The sequence below is a fragment of the Anser brachyrhynchus genome (assembly GCF_964034855.1).
Source record: "Anser brachyrhynchus genome assembly, chromosome: 23".
NCBI lineage: Eukaryota > Metazoa > Chordata > Aves > Anseriformes > Anatidae > Anser > Anser brachyrhynchus.
The window spans coordinates 4,971,602-4,995,332 of NC_137716.1; the positions used below are offsets into that span (position 1 = coordinate 4,971,602).

General features: G+C 47.1%; 1 protein-coding gene and 1 long non-coding RNA gene across 6 annotated transcripts; one reads left to right on the plus strand and one right to left on the minus strand.

Moving 5' to 3' along the window:
* The first annotated feature begins 312 nt into the window (after positions 1 to 312).
* LOC308182102 lies at positions 313 to 3,089 on the plus strand. Its single transcript, XR_013941676.1, has 2 exons — positions 313 to 527; positions 804 to 3,089. It is a non-coding gene; the product is annotated as an uncharacterized lncRNA (long non-coding RNA).
* On the minus strand, positions 2,341 to 23,716 carry UHRF1 (ubiquitin like with PHD and ring finger domains 1). 5 transcript variants are annotated; one of them, XM_080566145.1, is made up of 18 exons: positions 23,633 to 23,716; positions 16,254 to 16,458; positions 14,464 to 14,626; positions 12,012 to 12,275; positions 11,108 to 11,271; positions 10,504 to 10,719; positions 9,564 to 9,670; positions 9,199 to 9,385; positions 8,290 to 8,413; positions 8,095 to 8,202; positions 7,240 to 7,344; positions 6,826 to 6,932; positions 5,865 to 6,027; positions 5,625 to 5,762; positions 5,126 to 5,237; positions 4,859 to 5,019; positions 4,409 to 4,507; positions 2,341 to 3,797 (listed from the first exon to the last, which is right to left on the minus strand). In XM_080566145.1, exons 3-18 carry the CDS (start codon positions 14,614 to 14,616, stop codon positions 3,651 to 3,653), a joined length of 2,355 nt encoding a protein of 784 aa, XP_080422271.1. In that variant the 5' UTR covers positions 14,617 to 14,626; positions 16,254 to 16,458; positions 23,633 to 23,716; the 3' UTR covers positions 2,341 to 3,650. The 5 variants fall into 5 exon arrangements, with proteins under 5 accessions (XP_080422271.1, XP_080422268.1, XP_080422269.1 ...); XM_080566142.1 differs by lacking the exons at positions 16,254 to 16,458; positions 23,633 to 23,716 and adding an exon at positions 15,646 to 15,787 and having other exon boundaries at positions 14,464 to 14,631; XM_080566143.1 differs by lacking the exons at positions 16,254 to 16,458; positions 23,633 to 23,716 and adding an exon at positions 15,646 to 15,762.
* Between the last annotated feature and the right edge of the window lie 15 nt (positions 23,717 to 23,731).

A 23,731-nucleotide genomic window follows, 5' to 3' on the forward strand; every position in this document is an offset into this window, starting at 1 on the left:
AACAGGAGGGCCGGCCGGTAGTCCTCGCGTCGCTCAGCGGCTCTCCACCAATAGAACGCGGCTCTGAGGAGACGGCGGCCCGCCCTCGCCTCCTATTGGACCTAGGCGGGGAGACGGCGGGCGCCAATAGGCGGCGCGAGCTGTCCGTCAGCTGCAATCAGAGCCCTGCGCTCTGGCGGGGGCGGGGGGCGGTGCGGACGTGAGGAGCCGCACAGCAGCGGGGGGGGGGGCCGCTGCGGCCGCCCTGCGCCAATGGGGCGGGGAGGGGCCGGCCCCCCCCCGCCCCCTCCTCCTCAGGGGGCTGTGGTGAGCCGGGGCGGAGGGACACCGAGGGACGGAGCCGCTTCGGAGACCCCCGGGTTCAGCCCCTGGGGGGTTATACGGGGGTCCAGGAGCGCTGTCACCCCTCATACTGCACCCTGGGGTGCTGCTGAGGAACCCTGGAGGGGAGCAGCGCAGAGGGGTTAAAGGTGGCAGTTAAAGATGGCACACGCTGGGGTTTAAGAGACACAGGGCCAGGAGTGCTGGTAAACAGGGGCTGGGTGAGCAAAGCTGGGTGCAGCCCCAGCCCTGTTCCCCCCGCACCCACGCTGAGGGGCCGGGGGCACCCAGGGGCCCGGCCGGCCCCAGCACCTGGGCAACACGATGGGCGTGAGGGGAGGAGGGCAGCACTCGGCTCTTACACGCCTCATGGGGGTAGGGCCATGTTCTAGGTTCCCCAGCCCACACTCTCATGACTCCGCTAGCTCCATAACTTTTTTGTTTTTTAATTAAAGAAGTTAACTATCTCTATCTCTTCCCAGTTACAGCTCCTTCTCTGCAGGCCACGGGCTTTACCTACGCTTCATTCCCACCCCGCTGTGCCAGGGCCATGTTTGATGCAGTCCCGCTGCGGGCAGAATCCTGCCACGTCCCTGACTCGGAGGTAGAGTTCCCAGCTCCTGCAGAGATGCTACAGGTTGTGGCGAGTACCTGAGCCTACAGGGGAGCGCGCTGCAGCTCCTGGTATCTCCGTCTCCAGCAGTCACCATCACCACAGGACAGAGGCACTTTGAAAAAGTGGCTGCAAAGACCATGGAAGCCTGCCAGGATAAAGTATCAAGGGTATTTTTTAATTTATGGTCTGCACAAGTTTAATTGAGCACAGATTCTGTATACTTGCTGGGAAGAGAGATGGGAATTCCCAAAATAGAAGGAAGATCCCTCCATTTTTTTCAACACTGGTTTTCTTGCTTCCTGATTTTATCCATTAAATACTTATTTTACCACATCACACACTGGTTATTTACTCTAGAATTTCAGAACACAAATTTACACAAGTATGTATGTTAGCAGGATGATGCTTCATTTCCCAATTTCCAACACTAAAAAAAAGCAAATTGCTTCATATCTAAAGCCACGCACTAGCTCACATTATAGCACAGTAATTTTTTCTAGCAGAGCTTTACGGTTTCAAATGTGCAAGCCTAAATTACAAAGCATCTAATTTGCAGTAAAATTGTCCTAATTCATGCTAAATAAATACTGTTCTGAGTTTCAGTGCACTGAAACCTGTGTGGGAAAACAAAGCTCAAAAACAATATACTAAGGAAGTCAATTACAATAGGTTCTTTCTATTTAAATATACACATTTCCTCAATTTTGCCCACCCACCAATTCTTATCACAATATAGACTAAAAAGTCAAAAGACAGTTTCAGTGGAATGTAAAGGCCTGACATTTAAGTGTTTAATGTTAACACTAACCTTAATATAAGCTTATTTTAAACAGGGCAGACTAAGCAACAGCTGCACAATTTCACAGCTTTGGTTTTCAATATCTCAAACGTTGATCTGATTTCTTCATTTATTTCAGCTGCATTTGCTTTGGAAAAATCTGTCTTTTAATTTAATTCTCTGGTTTGGGAAGTCAATAGAGATGCTTGCATGACTTGCTAAAAACATCTCCAATACAATACCTGATAGGGTACTTCTAACAATTCTGGTTTTATTCATTAGATATGCAGGCAATTGTAATTCCCAGTTCACATTTGGATTTTAGTAATGTGGAAATCTGCTAAGTTGAAGAGATACTGGGAATCTAGGTGGTTTTTGTTTTGTTTTTTAAATTGAATATACTATGTTTAATGGTATGTAAGGCCTCTTAGTAGTGCCTCCAAGAAAAATACTTTGAATACAAGAATATTCAAGTAGTATTTCCAGAATTTCTTTGTAGTGAAAAATAATAGGCCTTAAAAAAAAATAGGAGGCTTAGAATAATGGAACATAAATACAAATTCCTGCACAAGAAATTACATCTGGAAACCTTCTTCAGAAAGAGTGAAATGAAAACAGTCACCACTTTCATCTGAAAAGATATTTATTTTGAGAACTTCAACTTGCACATTGTACAAAAATTGACAAATTCAGCAAAAAAACTATAAAACGTTTTTTTTCCCCCTAACATATTAACATTATAATTTTAAAAAGGGTAAGAGTTAAGAAAACTTAAGCCAGGCACATTTGTTCCAGTCTGTCTGCAGTAAAGTGTGATTAAAAACATCTTGTCATGTTGAGGTATTAAACTGCAAACTTTGGTAATGTTAGAAAAAGACAATCCATTTACAAAAGCAAGCCTTCTTGGTGTCATTTACAATAACCAAAATGTTTCATAAAAAAAGTCAAAATTGATTATTCTCCATTTCTAGGTAGAAATACACTGAAACAAAGAAATTCATGTTACCATAATACACCTAGCATTAGGAGGAAACCCGAAAGTTTGCAAATCCATGCTAATCGTATACAGCTACAGTGTTATATTTAACCCTAAGAACAAAATCCGGTTGGCAAGTTTAAACAATTCAGTGCTTATGAAAAAATATATACGGTGATTCAGAGCCCAGTCTTTCCAAAAAGGACAAAAGGCACTTAAGAATGGCTTTAGTATATTCCACAATGGCATTTCTGGATAGAAGACAGCACCTGGCTGAACAAATAGTTCCCTAATAAGAAGTCCAACTGAGGTAGTACTTCATATTGCTCCAACTACTTGACTAAAAGCAAGCAGCTTTTTTTTTTTTTGATATACAAAATTAGCAGGAAATGGCTTTTGATAGGTCTGTCAAATGTATAAAAAGTTATTTAAAAAATAGTAAATATCCACTTGCAATTAAAAAGAGTCATAAGCCAGGAACCATCTTGTACAAGTTGAGCATGAAAATGCTGCCAAGGTGATGCAAAAATCTACCTTTATGGCCAAATCCCCAAATGCTGAAGATTGTTCAAGCAACCAAGCCATTTTTCTTGAATTAAAAAAAAGGGGGGAGGGAATGGGGATGGGACAACAGAGGGCAATCCGAGAACTTTCACAATCATTAGCAGCCTTACCGGAAGCACTTTGTATAGAAAAAAGATGCGTGCTGATGAATGGCAGTTTTGAGGGGAAAAAATTAAAAAAAAAGCAAAATTCAACATTTAGAACAAAAACAAAATCCACAAACATACAGAAGGATATTCCTTGAAGTTTATAGTTTTTTTAAAAACAAGGAAGACTTTAAACTTTTTTTTAGGGATCTGGGAGAACACAGACTACTTTTTTTTTTTTTTAAATTAAGCCCATTGAAAACCCATTAATAAGTTTGAACACAAGGAAATTAGAAGTGCTTTACAGAATCACCGTCCATTGCCATATCCAGGAAAGAGCTGAGTTAGAATGGTCTGCAGTGTTTCATTCACTTGCATGGTATAGTTTTTGCCAAGATCGTAGCGGCAGGCTGGACAACTGTACACATCAGCTTTGAAGGATCTGTCCAAACAATCCTGGTGAAGGATAAAAAAAATAATTAGTTAAGAAATACGGATGTGCAGTTCAGCTCATTCTACAGAGCCCCGATTGGAGAATGAGGTTCCTTTTACTTCCTCGTTCACCCAGGTGTCAACAAGAGCTGAGAAAGGCCAAGAGCAATGCAAGGCTGGCTGTCGGAAAGAAAACTTCCTTCATTACATGCAATAGCACACGCTCTTCAACAGAGCGCATCAGTCACGGCAGCATTTAAGCATGTGGTAGAGATGCTAAAGACTGTCATAGCTTCCACAAGAACACTCCACATTATTCCTCAGAAAACAAAACAAAACCATGCGCTTTGCAACACCGACAAATCCATCAGTGTCACCTAGCAGCATTACTCAGCCTGCAGAGAAGGTCTCATCATCTTTTACAAGAATCAGGCAGTAGCAACACAATTGTGGAACTTTCTTTAAAGTGAACTTTCCTACGCCAATGAACTTTCATCAAATCTTAAGTTTTCACATATATAACTGAGTCCTTCTAAAACACTAACGGGCAGAAACAAACAAAAAGAAATCTGCTTCACCACTTAAGTCAGTTCAAGGCTCAACCGCTCAACAGAAGAGTCACAGCAACTGCTCACCTTGCACACGTTGTGTTGGCATACAGTTGTGACTGGCCGAAACACAACCTCCTGACAGCAAATACACAAGAAAGCCTCTTCAACTTTATTTAGAAATTTCTGTAAAGAGAACATTTGAATCAACTTCTTGTTACTATGCTCTGAAAGGTACAGCCCTCCCCCCCAAAAAAATAAAAAATGAAATACAAAGGATTATTTTAGACATAGAAAGGTGTTTTGTTTTTTTTTTTCCCCTTTAAACAAAGCTCAACATGGAAAAAAGTCACATTAACAAGTTCTTAACCTTCTCCCTGGTCTCAAATAGTGCTTTTAAGTTATGCTGTGGATGCCTACATTAAAAAAAAATGCTAGAGTTCTGAGGCTATTTCTTTATGCAGCCAAGAAGTTTATATTTAGGAACAGTAAAATAGTTGATTACCACTATTTCAGGAATAAAAAAGTATTATATACCGGTCCATCTTTGAGAGCATCTAGTACTTCATTCCACAGTTTTTCATTGGCTTCATCACTTTTTATAAGAGACTTTTGCTGAGATGTCAGCTTATATGGCTCTACTTTAGTTTTCTTTGGAGTCCCTGTAGGAGAGTTAATGACTTTTTCCTCCCCTCCACCTGAAAAAGAAAAAAAGTGACTTCTTAAAAAGAAATAAAGATTAAGTAGGTAAAAATTCACAAAGACCTACGAGGCTTTCTATATCCACTTGCCTACTTCACAAACCTGCTGATTTCCTTTTCCTCTTTCCTTTCCCTGGGGTATCAAACTCATCATCTCCGTTATTTTCTTTTTCTTTATCTTTGTTTGCAACAGCTTCTAAATACCCCTCAGGATACTGCAGGAAAACACAAAACAAAAAGCATCCGATGCAAACAGTGCCAATTCATAGACTTTCCAGCCTCTAATAGTCTGTAAGATGACCTCTGAGAGTTGCTCCAGGAGTTATCTGTCTTAAATAATAGATCCCTGCCCTCCTAAGGTACTTTGACTGTAAGAATTCCATACAAGAAGATGAGTTTTGTCCATTTAATCTCCTGATGTAGAAAGAAAACAACCCACAAGAGTGAAAGTGCTCGTGTCCCCTTCAGTCTAAAGGGGGCTATCTTGATTCTTAGATTCCTACACAAGGCCAAGCAGATTATCCTCAATAAGAATGTATAACAGAAAAATTCCTGCTAACCATCAAGTCAAAGGGAACCACGGTGATGTTCCAAAAGTGTACCTGCATTGTTAGGCCAAGCTTTTTCATCCTGTCCTTTCCTTCTTTGGTCCAAGGAGCAGGTTCGTCGTCATCCCTCCTAAGTAAGTAACGCCACACCAAAAATCCAGATTTCCCTGTTTCGGGCCAGTATTTCACAACCTAAAAAAACAGCCAGAAGCAAGTCCACCAGATACTATTAAAGCTTCTTTGCCATAAGCAAATTACCTTTCCCTACTTCAGTAGGATTCAAATCCTTCTTACCTTATATATCCCATCATATCTGTTCCCTTCTACAGGAGCGTATTTGCTGTGTTTGCCTCCTTTCACATTCCTCACCACTCGGACTGGCTTCCCAGCTCTCCAGTCCTTAGCTTCAGCTCCATTTTTGTCATTGATGGGGGCACTGCAGTTCAGAGCCAGAGCTCTGTAAGAGAAAGTCCATTCAACTTAGTGCATTTACCCCAAAACTCTTCAGAATCAGAGAGGGAACAAAGTAAAACAGAGCTTGCATGGAATACTTGCATGAGCATCGCACTGATACAATCAGGTACCATTACTACAAAGAGTACCAGCGTACTGGCGTTGTGCTGAACCTTAGAAATAACGTACCAAAAAAAAAAAACCCTGGAAGCTACTACTGCCTATGGGAACCCCTTCTAGGTCTAGTCTCAGGAAAAAGCATGTAGCCAGTCTTTTGCTACTTTGCCTTACAGAGTAACACTTTCAAGTATCTAAGAACTAACACTAAGTAACACTAAGAACTCTGTGAGATAGTATTCAAGTCTCTTGACTAGGGATCACGTTTTAAATACACTGATTATTCATTATATTACCCTAAATTAATTGCATGGACCACCTCCTCCACCCAAATCCACACTTATGTGCAGGAGTAACAGCTTCGAATTACAAATGATCTGGTCTCCCAAGGTGACTCATACAACAGTGGCTGCAAAGGATTCAGGAGAGAGTATGAAAATTTCTATGCTATTTTACTACTCTGTTCCTTAAGTTTCAGTCAACGTAGAATTGTAGCGATATGAGTCTCACATTTTTCATTTAAAGCACACTGTAAGAAGCATTTCCAGTGCACAACAGATCTACAGCCATTGTAAAACAACAGTTTTACAAATTGGTTTTACAAATTACAAGTAAGATAAACAATTTTTCAGGCCAACAGACTGCTAGTTACTAAGGTTCAGAACAGAGCGCAAATGTTGCCAACCTGTTCATGTTGGTGAGTTTTTGATCACAAGACTGTTCCGCTGTACGTTTGTTTCCAGAAAGATCACGACCTCCGCTCCCTGTATATGTGAAGGAATTTCCATGATCCTGAAACGTATATGGATGGTTGCAACATATTCACAAGAGTAATTAAATAAAAGAGTATTTTAATCAGGTATCTTTAATATTGCACTCTGAAAAAAAGGAAAAATGACACACACACACACACACCCATTTAAGTCTCCCAGACTCAACTTGCCTGTCGTCCCCTCTTAAGTTTGCTAACAACAGAGGGAAAAGTCAGGGTGACAACTGTTGTCGCACCACACACCTTAACAGGAAACGTCTGATACAAAACATAAGACGTCTACATGATAGTTTGGTTCTCAGACATAAATAATCAGGATTTACTTACTATATCATCTTCATAGCCTCCTGCCAGAACCAGGGAATAAGCACCATCATTACTTCTGCCATGTATACCTGCTACGTGGGGCCTGTGAACACCAGATTCGCTCACCTGGAAAAAAAATAAGAGAAAGAAATAACACAATGCAAAAGCTCGCTAGGCAGCTGGTCTTGGAACTAAACCAATTAATAAGTACTACTTTGTGTTTGTTTTGCATATATTTACAGGATGAAACTGTGTCCTCACCACCATCATCCAAACAACTCCACATAAAGAAAATACACGTTTTTCAAAAATAAGCAGTTGGATACTCCAGTGAATTAAACACCTGGATATACTTTGTGATGTGAATTTAGGTCTTTCTCACCTAGACTGCTTTTTAACAAGCTCCAGGAATTTTAGAGTAATGTAGGTACTAAAATGAAATACTCGTATAAGGCAGTTGGTCTTGAAAGACTTTCATGTCGTACTTGAAGAACAAAGGCTGGATAGCTCAGGGCTCCCCGCCCCGCGCTCTTACAGGATGAGAAAACTTTAATATATCTAGTTACTTGAGACAGTCTTACCAGCAGAAAACTTAGGAGATATTACACATCTCCAAGGCAAAATACTGGAAATATATGTTTGGTTTGGAGTTTGAGTCACCAAAAAAGCACGAAAGAAAAAAACACTTGAAATGCCTGAACAATACGACATTAGTTATGGAACACTTGATATAGACAAAGCCAGAATTCTTTTCCTTCTGCACTTACATATCCAGTGCCATACACTTTACTATTAACTGCTTCAGGTTTCACATCTATTACTTGGATCATTCCCATTTTTCTTTACAGTGGCTGAGGCCAGGATTCAGCTTCATACCTGTACTCTGAATTTCCACATGGTGCCAACCGGAATCCCAGGAATTGGTCCATAGTGGTTAGAGGGGACAATGGTACATTCCTTTGTGCGGCCAACACATGCCATACCCTGTTTCAAACAGGAGACCGGTCAGCCAAGAATTACAAGGAACACACACCAACACTATTCCTCAAAATAAAAACGGCTTTAACTGACCTTGCCCCAGTCTCTCCGTGAGGATGAATTAGCAGATGCCATTTTTTGTTTCTTCTTACTTTCTTTTAATTTCTCTCCTGCTAAAACCACCTCACTTGCATCATTTCGACATTCAGGGCAATACCTAAAGTCACAAATCAATGAAAATTAACAAGTAGCAAAGCCTTAAATTAAAAAGAGAATTTTCTCAGTTAACCGAGTTATGATACTACAATTTCCCCATATGAAACTGGACAGGTCACTGAAGCAACTCTCCATACTGGAATTAGATCTGTATTAGCCACTGTCCTTGCATGATCTCCTAAATCACTGCAGAGGTCAGGAAATGTTTGTGTCATAAAATTCTTCATACGAAATGCTGAAACAGGATACATGAACTAAACAGCATATTTCGACGTAGATACAAATACAGGTGAAGGCATGTCTTATATATATATGTCTATATTTGTATTTATGGCAAAATATATATATGTATGTAATCAGCATGTGTATTTCACATATTAAAAAGTATGTGTCACAGGCCTACTATGATGATCGGGGACTGTGGAATACCCATAAATGACCCATAAAAATGACTACATGCTTACTGGCATCAGGTTTACATTTGGTTTATAGGTATCTGTACTTCAATTTGCATAAGCACCTACATCCCAAAACTATGCAAAGAATAAAAAGCTTGCAAGCCACCAGCTTTCTGGCCTAAAACATGCTCTCACGAGACTCAAGAGAAGCTACGAAATCAAATTTAACATCAAAACCAACACTCAGGCCACCCATAATGGTAGCGTACCTCTCTTCACCTCGTGCAGTCACAATACCGCCACCTAAGGGCGGCATTAAGCCCTAGACCTCACTTTCTACTCAATCTAGGTGGCAATTGTGATACCGCACAGCGCTGTTAGAACTTACCAGTCCTCGTCGTCTGGTATACTACTAAGGGGAGGGTTGAGGCAGTAGATGTGGAAAGCCATATCACACTCATCACACATCAGCTGTTTATCTGGATCTTGTTTACCCCCACAGATATAGCAAGCACAAATCCTGCAGGTTTTGTTCGGGTTGTCTTTACAAGCTTTACACACAGGGCCATTTTGTCCTGTTAGCAAGGAGAAACAACTCTACTTCAGACTCCAGAAAGTGCCAAGATGTACTAGAAATGGTCAAAGGAGTCACAGCTAGAAGTGTTTGTGAACTCTCTGATACTCAAAGAGAGTTAACAGAATAACACAAGGTAAGACAGTATTGTACACACAAGAACTACGTAGCAGACTCACGTTTTAATGGACTGGCACTAAGAGGACAAGCACTGCCTGGTTCTTCGATTTTATAAATTTCATCCACAAACGTAATTGTGCAGTCATTCAAAGAATCACCAGCATCCCTACAAGGAGAAGTTGATAAACGTCAAAGAGATCATAAAGTATCCTACAGCATGAATTCACAGCTGTGCACCGGTGACGCAGACTGGTTTGGTGTCAGCCCTGTATCACAAGATACCTGCTGCAGCATCGCCTGCTCTAGCACAGTGGCATGACAGCATCACCATGAAATACTTTTTGAGACATTAGACAAAGCATACCCCTTCTTGTCTTAATGAAGATTCAGGTACTTGTAGCATTCAAATCACTATCAGTGACTGCTGTCACCCCAAAATATTTCAGACTATACTCCTCTCCTGTTTTATAGTTATGAAGTCAAAATAACTATGGTGAGAGGAAAAAGAAGGAATGTTCTGGCAACCCCATGAAAGCATATTTTTATACACCAGCAATTAAAGTTCAGAGTCCGTTATATGTATACTTGCTTTCTTCTAAAGAAGAGATTCGGGGTTGATTTCATCATCCTTATAAAGTGAGGGTTTATTCTGCATTTCTGTATCTGACAAAATATTACACCGAAGTTTTTGTAAAACTGCTACAGATAGTTAACACAAACAATTGAACAATTCTTTGCCTCTTAGCAAATACGGGGCTTTGCATCTTCCCAGCAGTATGTGAATCCATAGATCAGTGTGCCCTGCGATCCCTTGCAGCATCCAATTCCTCCAGTGGAAGTTAATTGAAAACGCAGTACTACAAGGTCAGTCACCCAGCTTTCCATCTCTCCTCAGCATTTCTGGCGCACCATTTTTTCAGCAGTCACTCAGACCTCATGAAGGCTTAAACAGAGCTGGAGAATTCAATTTATTCCACATTTCTATTCTGAATTGCTTACCCAAGTAGTATCTTCGCATTTATCTCCTTAATCATTTTTGTTTCCCTTTTCTGCAGAATCTCAGCATCATACCAGAAACCTCTCTCTTTTGGTTCATCGGGATTATAGTTGACCATCACCACCTGTCCTACTTCTAGCTGGTGCCATTTCAAAATAGTCCGTGCACGAGCCCGTACATCATTCGAACTCAGTTCTACGACTCCATTCTCTGGATAACTTGAGGTAGAAGGCCGGAATGGAAGGACAGAGAAGACAAATCAGATTCACCATCAAAAGTTATTTGCGGTAATTTTATCTAGACAAGTTGATTTAAGAACTGATACAACAGAGCGTACAAATATACTGTGAAGAATAACGTCTCCTCCTCCCACACAGTCACAGCCAGAATCAGTCAGCCTAACTTTGTTAGTATCGTATCCCTTTCAAAACTTGGGTAATAGGATTTCATACGTCTAAAAACATGATTCCAGCCCACATGTTTTGTTTTACAGTTGTCTTACAATTACAGCCCAGTTCTGTTCTACCTTCATGAATTCTTACAATCAAATTCCCCACTGACATCACAATCCAAATGACTATTAGCCAAGAAATGAACAAAACTCACTCCTCGTATTTCACATGATATATTACATCTTCTTCAGGAATGGTCGTCTGCTGATCAGGATCTGCACAACTGTCATTTGCAGCTTTTTTTCTGGTTACATTTACAACCTGGGCTTCAAACCATGCTCCCATATTCATATCACGAGCATCAACCAAGTCATTGATCTACACAAAGCAAAGTATACAGCTCACCAAATGGATTTTCAATTTGAGCATTAATTTTCAGATCTACTGGAAGATTTAGCCATCTCAAGTTAACTGTTATCAAGATATTTTACTAATCATCTTAAATATTAAGCTGTCCTTTGCCTTCCTGTTCCCATTATGCAGCCCTATAGTCTTCTCAGGTTAAACCCCTAAGGCTAAAAACCTATTCTACACCAAATGCATACAAGCCTTATCTTGTACAAACTACTATTAAATAGTTTACAAGAGGCTTTCTGAACTGTCTTACTCATAGTCTGATGAGGACATCACTAGATCTGTAATAAAATCCATTGAAACAGACAAGTAAAAACGATTCCGAACAGCTTGTTGAGATTTTCTTTGGTTCATTCAAGGAAGTTTCAGCTTTGACAAATGCAGCAACTCCAAGCAAAAATACTGGGGAAAGTTTTTAAATTAAAACAAGCACTTGCAATGCTTTTTTTAAAAAAGCAAAAAGAGCATATTGTATTTTAATTAAAAGGGTAAAATGAAAAATAAGATATTTTAACCCAAAACATGTTGCATTTAATTAGTTTGTGGTTGGTTGGTATTTTTTTTTGTTTGCTGTTGGAGGGTTTAAGAGAAAAAAAAAAGACAATTGGAGAATGAAAGATTTTCAGAAATTTTCAACCGCTGAACACGCTTCCCCTCCCAAAGCCTGGCTTTAAGCAGTGCTCCTTCTCCAGTGACTCACTCACCTTATAGAGGCCGAAGCCTGGGTCAGTCCAGTCAGGCTGCGCAGCCGTACTGGGCTGTCCCTCCAGTTCCATGGCACCTTCTCCATTGTGCGAGCTTTTGTCAGATTCGCTTTGGCCTGAGCCGCAGCCAGAGTCTGTGTCGGAGAGCTCGGAATCCTTCTCCTTACTAACAGCAGGAAGCACTGCTGGGCTTTGTCTAACCAAGAGCTGAACAATGTCATTCAGTCCAACACTGTAATCAAAAAGGGAGTGACCATCTTCCATCTACAGGGAAAGCATCAAAATAATCGGGTTATTTAATTCAGCGGAGATTTTCCAATTCAAAACCACCCATCGTGTTGCAACCGTCTCCGTGGGCCAAGAGAGACCACAGTTCTTGAAAGCCATTAACAGTCAAGGAACTTGGCAGCTCTTCAGCAGCACAGATACTTATAGATTGTTATTCTTACTATTCAAAATGTTCTTTTTTAACGGACTCCACCGACTAGAAAAGCTTCCTTGCTGCCCAGATTAAACCTCTGTGTCCTGTGAAAAGGTTTGTGGCACATTCCCTAGAAATAGCGCTTCTGGGAGGAAGGACTTAAACCACAGATCCCCTACATCCTATCGAGATTTAAAGATGATTCTACATCACCTAGGAACTCTAATGGAAGTTCCTTCTTCCTTAATCGGGACACATCTCACAATACAAACGTTACCACAAAGCGGTCTTTACGTTGTATTTGGGCACGCTCCTGATTGTTGTTAAGACATTGCTCTGTTACACGCAGCATTAAGTAGAAGCCAAAGAATTAATCGCCTACTTTTCTCCAGGCAAACACGCAGTTTTTCCATTGAGAGTAAAAATCAAAAAGGATTCAATTCAACTTGAAACCACCCAATCACTTCTTAGCACGGGCAGGCAGGTCCTAATTTCACACCCTCTCTAATTTTAAGAATGTCTTTTGAAAGTCTGGCGCCGTACGTAGTCAAATCAAGAGCCCACCCCTGCAAGAAGTTAAGAGAAGCTCAGAGGGCCAAGTAGGTTCCTCTCCTTTCAGGAACTCGGAGGAGCACCACCATTTCGGAGTTAAAATACAGCACTCGAGACTACGCTGCAGCTCGAAGTTTAGACAAGCTTCGCCACATATTTAAGGTCTGACTAAGAAATTATACAGGAAATGATCATCCCCTTCCAGCCCAAACCACCAGAAAAAGCAATCCCCCGAGCTTTGTTCCCTATCAATGGGAAGCAGAGTAAAACCTCAAAAATTTGCACTTTACGGGAATCACTACGATAATTCAATTCTGATTTACGGCTCAAAACGGTTACGGAACAATCCCTGGAAATCTGACCGCGCAGGAAGCGATCCGGACTTTTTCTGTTTTAGAGATGAGAACTCACAGAGATACACAAGACCAAAGCAAAAAACCGTCGCTCGTTCTTTAGAAAGGAGACAATACGACAAACGCGGTATTGTTATCAATTGTCACCACCAAAGAACCGAGCGACAGCAGGTGCAAAGCGAAATGAAAGAGCAAAGAATGTGAACAGGACATGAAACCACAGGAGTGCAAAGGAAATTCTGAAAGAAGTGACAGCAACTGAAGATCTATCTCCAGCAAAGGATGCCTTTTTTTTTTTCTTTAAATTAACGAGTATTTTCCTGACGTTTTAAAATTTGAGCTAAGGAAACACGTGAACGTTTCAAACAACTCAAAACCTCAGACAAAGCACTAATGGGCGCAGCAGGGAACGATCGCTACAGGATCACACTGGGTAAATGTTTCTATGTAAAACAAAACAAGAAAAAAAAAGAACTGAACTACAAACTAGGGGAGTTACACAAAAACGAATTAACTTTGCAAAGCAAGTGCATCTTCAATGAAAAAAACAGATGTTACGACGGCCAGTAAGTGGGTTTAGTGCTATTTATCTGCAGACAGTGGCAGAAGCCTGCTGACAGCCTGCCTCGCTCAGCACCCTATCTGCAAGCCCCCCCGGGTCTCTGCATCCCCCGGGTGCCCGTGCCGGGGTCGGTCCCTCCGCTGACCCCACAACCGGGTGCTGAAAGCCCGGCCCGGTACTGGGGGTACTGGGTCTACTGGGGCAGAGCCTGGCCGGAGGGGGGAAACACGGAGCAAGGGCACGGGGGGGACACGGAGGGGGGACCCAGAACCGTCGAGGGGGAGGGGGACACGAGGCCGTCGGAGGCACCGGGGGGGGGGGGAAACGACAACACGAAGCCGTCTGGGGGGGGGGGGGGACACGACTCGGCGCCGCTACCGAGGCGCTCCCCACCCCCCTCCCGACGGAGGGGGCCCAGGGCAGAGAGACCCCCCCCTGTGAGGGGGGGGGGGTGAGAGCCCCGTCCCGGGGCGCTAGGTGGCGGCAGAGCCCCCGCGGCTGGCAGCGGGCCCTGAGGGGGCTCTGAGGGGGGGGTCTGTGAGGGGGCGGGGGGGGGGCCCGTACCTGCTTGCCCCGGTAGAAGAGGCGCTGCCGGTGGGGCTCGACGCCGAAGACCTGGTGTATGCGCTGCCGCAGCCCCTCCACCTTGGTGAGCTTGGAGAGCGAGTCCACGCGGTGGGTCTCCCTGCCGTCCATGGTGCGCACCTGGATCCACATGGCGCCGCTCCTGCCCTGCCCGCACCGAGCCCGGCGTCAGCGCCGCGGCCCGGCCCGGCCCCGGCGGCGCCGCTCGAGGACACCGCGCAACCTACCGCCGCCGCCTCCCCCCGCCCGCCAGCCGGCCGGCCGGCCCGCCCTCCCGCCGCCGCCACGCCATTGGTCAGCAGCCCGGCCGGTTCGGGCGCTGATTGGTCGTCGGGTGGCTTAGGCCCGCCCACCCGGGCGCCTAACGGCTTTGGTTGCGCCCCTGCCGCCGTGCCGCCTCGCGGGCGGGCGCCGCGCGCCAACTGTATCTCGCGCCACAATTGAAACGCTCCCTGCGCTCTCGCGGGGGCCGCCCCCGGGGAAGGCTCGCGAGACTATGCAAATGAGGGAGCCGGGAGGGGAGGGGGCGCTCTTAAAGGGGCCGCTGCCGGGGACGGCGGAGCTCGGTGCCGGGGGGGGGCACAACGGGGCCGCGCCCCCCGGGCCGGGCTGCTCCGCGCGTTCACGGTGGGGGGCGCCGCGTTCCGGTCCAGAGAAAAATAAATAAATTTAAGAATATAATTAATAATAATAATAATAATTAATAAAGGTAAAATAAAAATAAAATAAAATAAAATAAAATAAAATAAAATAAATAATAAAAAAACGGGGCCCCGGCCGCCGCCGTGCGATCCCGGTCGCCGCCAGCCCCGGCCCGCGGCAGCCCCGGGAGCCGCGCGGGGCGATGCCGGACCCTGCCCGCCCCCCGGCCCCCCCCGCTCCGCTCGCAGCCCCCGGCCCGGCCGCGCTCCGAGGGGCTGGGGCCGCTCCCGGAGCCCCGCGGCCCGTCCCGGCAGCGCTCAGCCCCCGGTAGAGGAGCCCCGGGGCAGCGGCTCCGCGCCCGGTACCCGGCGGGGACGGGCGCTGCTGGCCCCCGGTGCCGGCAGCTGTCACCGGGACGGGGAGGGGAGGGAGAGGAACCGAAGGGGAAGGAGGGGAAGGGAGGCTCCTCCGCCGTCCCCTTACCGCGTCCCGGGCTCGGGGGCCGGCGGCGGGACTCACCGGCGTGGCGGTGCTGGAGGCCGGTGCCGCGCTGCGCCCCGCCGCCGCCCCGCGCCTCTCCCCGGCCCTTTGGAGTTTGGCGCGGAAAAGCCCCGTGCGCGGCGGGCGCCCGCCCATTGGCCGCCGCTGGCGGGAACTGAGCGCCGGGGGCGGGGCCGCGCCCAACCGGGAGCGCGGGAGGGCCCCGCCGCCCAACCGGGAACCGAGCGGGGACCCCCCGGGGTCCGGCACGGCACGGCCCGGCCGGGCACGGCGCGGTCCCTTTGGTCCCGTCCCGCGGCGAGGGGTCGAAGGGGTCCGTTGGGAGCCCCCGCGGTGGGTGGGAAGGGTCTCCCGGTAGTCCCGGTACCGGAGGGACCGTTAGGTTGTTTGGAAACGGCACCGGGAACGGGCCGGTGCTGGGTGTGCGAAACGAGCGGGAGGCGCGAAATGTCGCCTCGTGGCTGCCCTCCTAGCAGCCATCTTCCAAAGGCGCAGCGGCACCGCCGAGCACACCGCGGGGCTCGTCTCCGCCGGGAGCTCAAGGCTGTACCGGGAGCTCAAAGCCTCACCGGGAGCTCAAAGCCTCACCGGGAGCTCAAAGCCTTACCGGGAGCTCCAAACCTTACCGGGAGCTCAAGGCCCTGCTGTGGTGCTGAGAGAGGCCTCCAAGATCCGAGCCGCCAGCTGCCGAGCCCCCAGGCCGGGAGCAGTGCCGGTGCTCGTGGTGCTGTGCGTGGTCCCCTCGAAAACGTGGCCGCGGGTGCTGCAGGGGGGCTGCGGGGCGGGAAGCAGCGCTGGTCCTGGAGGATGTTTTCCTCCGAACTTGTAACCCTACGAGGAAATTAGAAAGGATAAAGGGTGTTTAGGATGGCCGTTCGGTGGAGTAAACTGCAAGCAGGGGATTTACCGCGAGGTTTCTGAGAAAACAAATCGGCGTTAAAGAATAAAAGTAGGGGAATTGGCGATTGTGGGGGACAGACCCCGGGGTGCGGCAGTGTCAGGGCGGCGGGCTCGGCTCCGCCACGAGTGGCTTCAGCAGCACCGCCACCCGCCCAGGCCCAGCCGAGCGGCCCTGCCGGCCTCGCGGACAAAGAGAACACGAGAGGCGCCGAAGCTAAATGCAGAGCACTATTTCCCGTGGTACGCCCCCCCGCGCCCACAGACACAGAGCTGAACTCTCGTATGCTTCAAAAAAAAGACTGTGAAGTCGGTGGGATGTGGCACCCACCTGCCCCCCTGTTTTCAGGCTGCCCTGGTGGGTGTGTGCAGCAAGCGAAGGCCTCCTAAGCAGCGTGTGTCCCTCTCGGACGCCCCTGCCCTCTTAGGATCTGTTGGGGATCCCACAGCTAAGCCACGGATCCCAGGTTGAAAGTCAGTGGCCTAGATTAGGTTAGTACCAAAGGTTAGGCATGTGTCAGCGCACAAAAGCCTTGAATCTGACCTGCGACCTGCAGCAGTCAGGCTTCATTTCCTCCCACATCTGAAGGCTTTGCCTTGCAAGAAAGTCATTTTTCCCCCCCTGTAGATGCACAGGAGTCTTAACCTTGACCTCCTGTAGCAGCACACCCTTCCCGCAGTCCAAAGGGGTTATCAGAAGTTAGAGACCTGGCAGGGAGCAGGGAGAAAGGCTGAGCAGTGGGAAAACAGTTTGCACCCTTTTAAGGGCAGGTCCCACACCTAAATGTGTGATCCAGGTTGGGATCTTCTGGGCTGAAGTTGGAGGCAGTGCTGTTTAACAGCGCACCTGGATCCACAGTGTCACCCACGTGTCCCATTTCTAGAGGAGTGGAGAACCCACATCCCTCACCAGATGCAAGACGGTTTAACAGCAGACGTTTACTACCCTCTTTCAGTCTTTTTTCAGCATCGTTTACACCTCTATAAAGGGCTACAATAAGTTCAGAAAAAGCCACTTTTAACATACAGACCTGAGCCTTCTTTCCTTGAGTAGTCCATGTCCCATTAAGCTCACGTACAAGGAATGTATATTTAACCAGCTATTTGGGTCAACTTTCTGACACTCAGGTGCTAAATATGTTTCAGGTAGCACCTTATCACCTGGCATTTGACTCTCCCATACACCCCATTAGGGTCCCATCTCATGGCCACATCAGAACTACATTGCACGTGTCCAGGTTCATCGCGCACACGCGTCCTTCTGCCCTCGGTGATCCCCCCCACAGTGCAGGGAACGCACTTTTACCGTAATGCAGGGGCTGTTCAAGGAAAGGGCTTGTGTATGGTGACTTGTAGCATCCCTAGAACTATCAGGGTCAGGAAGCAAGAAGCGCAGTTTCTGAAGAAACTTTTACTCATTCAGTGAATCCACACTGCAGAAGCTGTGCTGTGCTGCATCCTACACGCTCCTCAGTTGGGACTGCAGATCACTTAAAATAAGGCTCAATTCTAGATCATTCTAGTAGTAGAACACTGACTTCATTAGAAGTTAAATTATTTATACTCTCATATTAAGGTCCTTTCTTCTGTTAAAACAAGAACATTGCCAGAGAAGCTCATAGAGCACTTCTGATGTGAGATGAAGCCCTGGGAGCTTCAGGTTTCCACAGACTGTCAGAAAAAAGGAGCGTGACTTCCCTGTATTGCAGTTGTCTAAGAGGCTGATGAGTTTTAGCTTTCTCCCTTTCGGATTGTTTTAGGCATTTCTTTCCTTCAGAGTTCAAATTCTGATTGAAAACACTTCTGCCATCTGGCAAATCCTCCATGCTGCGAGGAAACAATATCTCGGTTCATCTGCCAGCAGGGATATCCAGTTCAGTTTACGACAATTTAAAGCAGTGTTGCATTCATTTGCAAAAAGACACAGCCAGCAAGACAAACTTTTAACAGTCTCCTTGTTCAAAGTGAAGTTTTGGCAGAGTGTTTCAGGAGAAATGAAAGTCCAGGTGTGTACCTAAGGAATGGCAGCTGATAGACATGATTAAAGCAAGTCTTGCGTAAAGAAGAATTGATAGCCGGTCTCACCAGTTCCGAGGGGGCCAGATTTATCCCTGTGTGGGCAGGACAGTCCTCTCATTACAGCCACTATGATTCACGCCGTCCATGCCTTACAATGCCTTTACACCACTTAATATCTGAAGACACAAGAGAAATAGCAGAGCCTTTGGTCCCACAAAACTACAAGAAGCATCACAGCAAGAGGTACAAACACTCAAAGTGTTTAAAAGGGTCACGGTAACAGCACGTTGCGTAGCTTGCAGAAGGCCAGCTGGGATCAGGAGCAAGCACCTTTGACATCTTCCCCTAACCTCACTGGCCACCCTCCGCACTCACCAGAAAAAAGGCCGCATCTGCTTTGCTCAAGAGACTTGTGGCTCTGAAATATCCCCACTACAGAGAACACACATTTATTTTTGCAAGAGTCCTTTGGCAGTCGTGAAGAACACATGCAAGACCAGGTAAACGAAACAGACTATTCTACTTTAGAGAGGTGGAAAAAATATCAAGAACTGAGCCTTTGCCCCAGCTAGCTATTTAATGGCTTGCCCATCATTAATAGTTGAATGTCCTCATTCAAAAAATAAATAAAAAATAAACGTTCTGTTTGATGTGCAAATAACTTAATTCTGTCTTCTGCCTTTTTCTAAGAAAAATGTTTTGTTTTGTTTTCTTGGAAGCTGGAAATCAGTATGTGGAAACCAGTGCAGGATGTATGTCCCAGACGGGGACGTACAGAGCTATCCCATGTTGTGATCCAGAGCCTTAACTTTTTGCTACTCAATGTCCACGAACCCTCTCTCTGCTGAACCTTCTTCTTCCTCTCAGTGTTTAAGTGCCGCCGTAAGCAAGTCCTGCCGTCTGTGTTCTGGGCTCTGCACTATGTTTCTTGTCTAGCACTCAACGCACTGTAAGGCTTAACTCGCTGACCTGTGGGAAGTGCTCCGAGAGCCAGGACTCCCTGGACCACGACAGTTAGTCAAAGAAAACCAAGGGAGCTATAACACACTGCTTTTATCCAGTTTTTGTCTTTCATCTGAGGTATTAACACCTATGTTTTATGTTTGCAGATATGGACCCTTTGCATAGCTTCTCCCAAGGACTAGCAATGATTCGGTCATGTCACGTTCAACACAGCAAGAGCCCCCCCCGGTTAAATAGCAGGGCCCATCTGGAAGGTCAGGCAGTCCCTGGGTGCGCTGGAGGTTTCCACGAGCATCGGGATGACACAGGGTCATGCTGCATCCAGCAACAGGAACTCGTGAGATTTCATTTTCCTCTCCTTCCACAGGAGGCTCTTTGGTGATAGAAGCTCTCTGCTGCAGGAGCTGTGGATCCGTGATTCTTCAGACTTCCCTGGAGAAAAACTATTTGCCCTCATCTGCTTTCAACTCAGTCGTCCTGTATGAGATCTTCACCGCTCCTCGGAGGACCAAAATGAAGAAATAATGCTTGAGTCCAGGACTATTGCTGCCCTCCTTAACGACATGGTGCTCCCCAGCACGGTGTCTCCTCCAAAGCTGCTACACGCAAATCCAGAGGAAATGGAATCATGGAAGACAAGAAAGAGCTGGTGGAAACTGCTGACCTCCTGGGTCCACACACGCATGGTGGGCAGGACGCCCGCTGTCATCTGCGAAAGAGAGCAGCACGAGTCTGTGTGAAATGCAAGACGCCAGCATATCCGAGAAACCTTTCCAGACGTGCGCCAAGATCCAGCAAATGGGGATGGACGGTGCAAAATCAGTGCGTTCTGCTGTCGCCAGAGGAATGTGTTTTTGTTGAGATGCTCTTATAATTTCCAAAATAATTGGGGTATAGCTAGATAAACCCCGGGATTGGGGAGTGATGTAAAGGGAGTCTTGTATCGCTGATTATTGGGGAAGCAAAAGTAGAGGCCCCAGCAGTGGCCTGAGGCAGAGAGGACACACTTAGCAGGGCCAGATAACATCTAACCTCTCCTTGATTAAAAAACAACTGGCTTTTTTATGTTAACCCACCCCACCCGCACCTAAAGGTATGAAGCAAGAGTGCAGGAGTAGAGGGAGGAGCAGAACAGGCGTGTAGAAAACCAGCCAGCAGTCTGAAAACCAGCAGAAAGGTGAACTGGGAGACTGGGAGAGCAGCCAAGAACCAGCTGGGACGTTCCCTGCAGTGAGGGCAAAGACAGCTGGGGCTCCAGGCAGGGACCTGCCCGAGCTGCTGCCGCCTGCCCGCATGCCGGGGAAGCTGCTGGGGGGGGACCAGGGCCTGGAAAACCCTCCGGGGGCGATGGGCAGCAGGAGGCATCCAAGTCCTGTTTCGGCTGAGGCAGGGCGAGGGCAGCAGAGAGCTGCAGCACGTCCTGGACTAGGAAACCGCTCCGAAGACTTGAGGAGGCCAGGGGGTTGGATGGAAGGTAAAAGCTGAGCTGAAGCTTTTGGTACTTCACCAGCAAATTGCTTGCAGAAGGCCGCAGCACTCTGAGGGACGTTGCCTTTGGAGATCACCACGCAAAGCCCGGGGGACGGTACTGACGGGTGGGCAGCACGGGACGGGGTCCAGCACCGAGTCTCCTGCCCCACAGCCCTGACTCCATCGCTCCCTGCCCTGGGGCAGCGCTGCAGGACTGGCGCGAGGACACTCGGCGTTGATGCAGGCTGTGGCCTTGGACGAGGCTGCTGTGAGGAGCACCACCGACAGCTGCAGCTGACAGGAAGCTAGAGCATGAGGGGCTGGGTGCTTTGAGCTGACGTTATTAGCTATTTCTGTGTCTGAAACTATTTCTGCAACTGCTACCCAAAGGATCGCTCGCTCCCAGCAAGAGGAAGTGGTCAGGCAAGAGGACACAAAGACAGGAACATGAGCCAGCAGAGCCTCCGGGCGGCGGAGGCAGGCAGGGCTGTCACCACGCATCTTTGGGACCTTGCAAAGGTCCAAAGGTCCAAAAAATGGCAAAGACCACAGGCTGACTTGTCGCCTCGGTGGGCTCCGGACACCACTGCTCCAGCGGGACGCCTGAGCAGCACAGGGCTTCTCAAGGAGTTTGCTGGAAGCCCACGGGCTTTGCTTGACTTAGCCAAGGAACAGAAATCAGAGCTACGCATGCTTCACCCATGAATCATCTCTTCTCGTGCCTGTGTATGTGCCCTGGGGAAGGTGACCACAGCATCACGGCAGATTACTAATGGAGTAAAGGCCATGAAAGATCAACAAGATCGTGTCCACTGCAGTAGATGAGCACTGGCAGAGGAGGTGTCAGATGGGCCCTCTGGTCCCCGAAGAGATGATGCTGAGCTGTGACACACCACAGAGCAAGGAAAGGAATTGGGCCTAGTGCTGGGGACCTAGCATAAGGGCCTGATCCTTCAAATCCTCCACATACCTGCATGCTTCCCTCTCAACAGGACTGGGACAACTGAGAAGCATGTAGCTGGAGATGCCTCATCCACTGGCAGAGCCCAGGACACGGCTGAAATAAGAGCTGTACAGCTAGCAGGGCTGCAGAGGAGCAGGGTTTCCTGGCTGCCGACAGGCACGGGAGACAGGGGGTAACGTCTGGGATCAGAGGGATTACCAGAGGGATTCTGTCCCTGTGTTGGTGCTGCAGCACATGCACAAAGGCTGCAGAGTTACTGGTGCAATGCTGCCCGTTGTGGGAAGCACTGCCTGGTGCCACAGGGCTCGCTCGCTCCAGCCATGCAGCATGTTTCTCTGCCTCCTCCTACACCCTTCCCACGCCCACCAAACTTCTGAACTGATTTTATCTTCGCTGCAAGTATATGGTATATATGCAGTACCAAGAATCACAGACATGATCGTGCAAACCTTTGCTCTGAAATTACAGGCTCCAAAATTTCGGAGTTCTGATACTGCAGGCAGGTCTACCACTGATCAGGAGCTCCAAGCACTGGTATTTTGTCCTGGGTCACTAAAATCACACTCCAGATATCAAGCATTGTCTCATTAATTATAATTACTGTTGTTATCTCATGCAAACCACCTGCCACTTACATGGCACATGGGAATCCTCACTTCTGCACGCATTCATCTGTGCTACATTGCAAGGCACACGAAGATGTCCCGTTCCGATAGTGCTGTTTTACCCATTCAGGTGATGAAATATAACCTGCCTTGTGAGACTTTCACCATCACCACCACAACTGGCGTGCTCAGGCACTTCACTCCCATGAACCAACTGACAATTTGCATCGCTGACATTTTACCTGAGGACATAACCCACTGTCCATATACAGGACAAACACCGAGAAAAACATGGGACTCATTTCTTGATTCGTGGTTCCTGAAATTAAAACATTTCATCATATCTTCAGAGGATAGACAAGAACATCCATCCTTTCCCCTGTACACATCACAGCCTATAAAAGCCACCTGCTAATCAGCCTAAGAGTTAATACAGGACACCGAACACTTCAAATTTGCAACTTAACCTGTGAAAAGAATGAGATCAAAGGAGGGACCATGCATTGCCGGGGAGTTTGTTAGATGACAGGTTCCCAGATTAAGCTAGAATAGTAAGTTTACTTCACAGAGACATGCACAAAAAGTCTTCTCATCAGTGCAGGTGGTAAAGCATGAGGCAAAAGCCACAAGTTGTAGTTGGAGAAGTTCAGAGTGAACATTAGGAAAAGCTTCTTCATTAGGAGCATAATGCAGTACTGGCTGTGTGAGGTCTCCATCCCTGGGAAGAGTTTCATGACTCAGCTAGACAAAGCCGCCCAGCTGACCTGAGCCACACTGGGTAAGTCCTGCCTCAAGCTGCAGGTTAGACGGCCGGACCTGCAGAGGTCTTCTTCAGCCAACAAGTCCACGGCAAGGCTGACTCAAGTAAGGAGGGGGATTCCTTTTAACCTCAAAGCTGAGAAGTGATCATTGTCAACATTTTTGTTAGCTTAACAGCACATTTTCAAAACACATTGACGCTCCCATTGCCTCCATGGCTTACCGTGGGCAACGCAGAAAAGAGACCCAAGGTCTCCTGCATTGACTGGCCAAAAACAAGGTGACTCAATCAGTTTAATAGCTTTAGAAGACCTTAGATAATTCTTACCTGTGCCTCAGTTTCCTCCCCCACGGATCTCAAAAACAGACAACAGGAAGCTTAATTGATAGCTTCAAAGCAGCTTTTGAGATCTGAAGATGAAACACA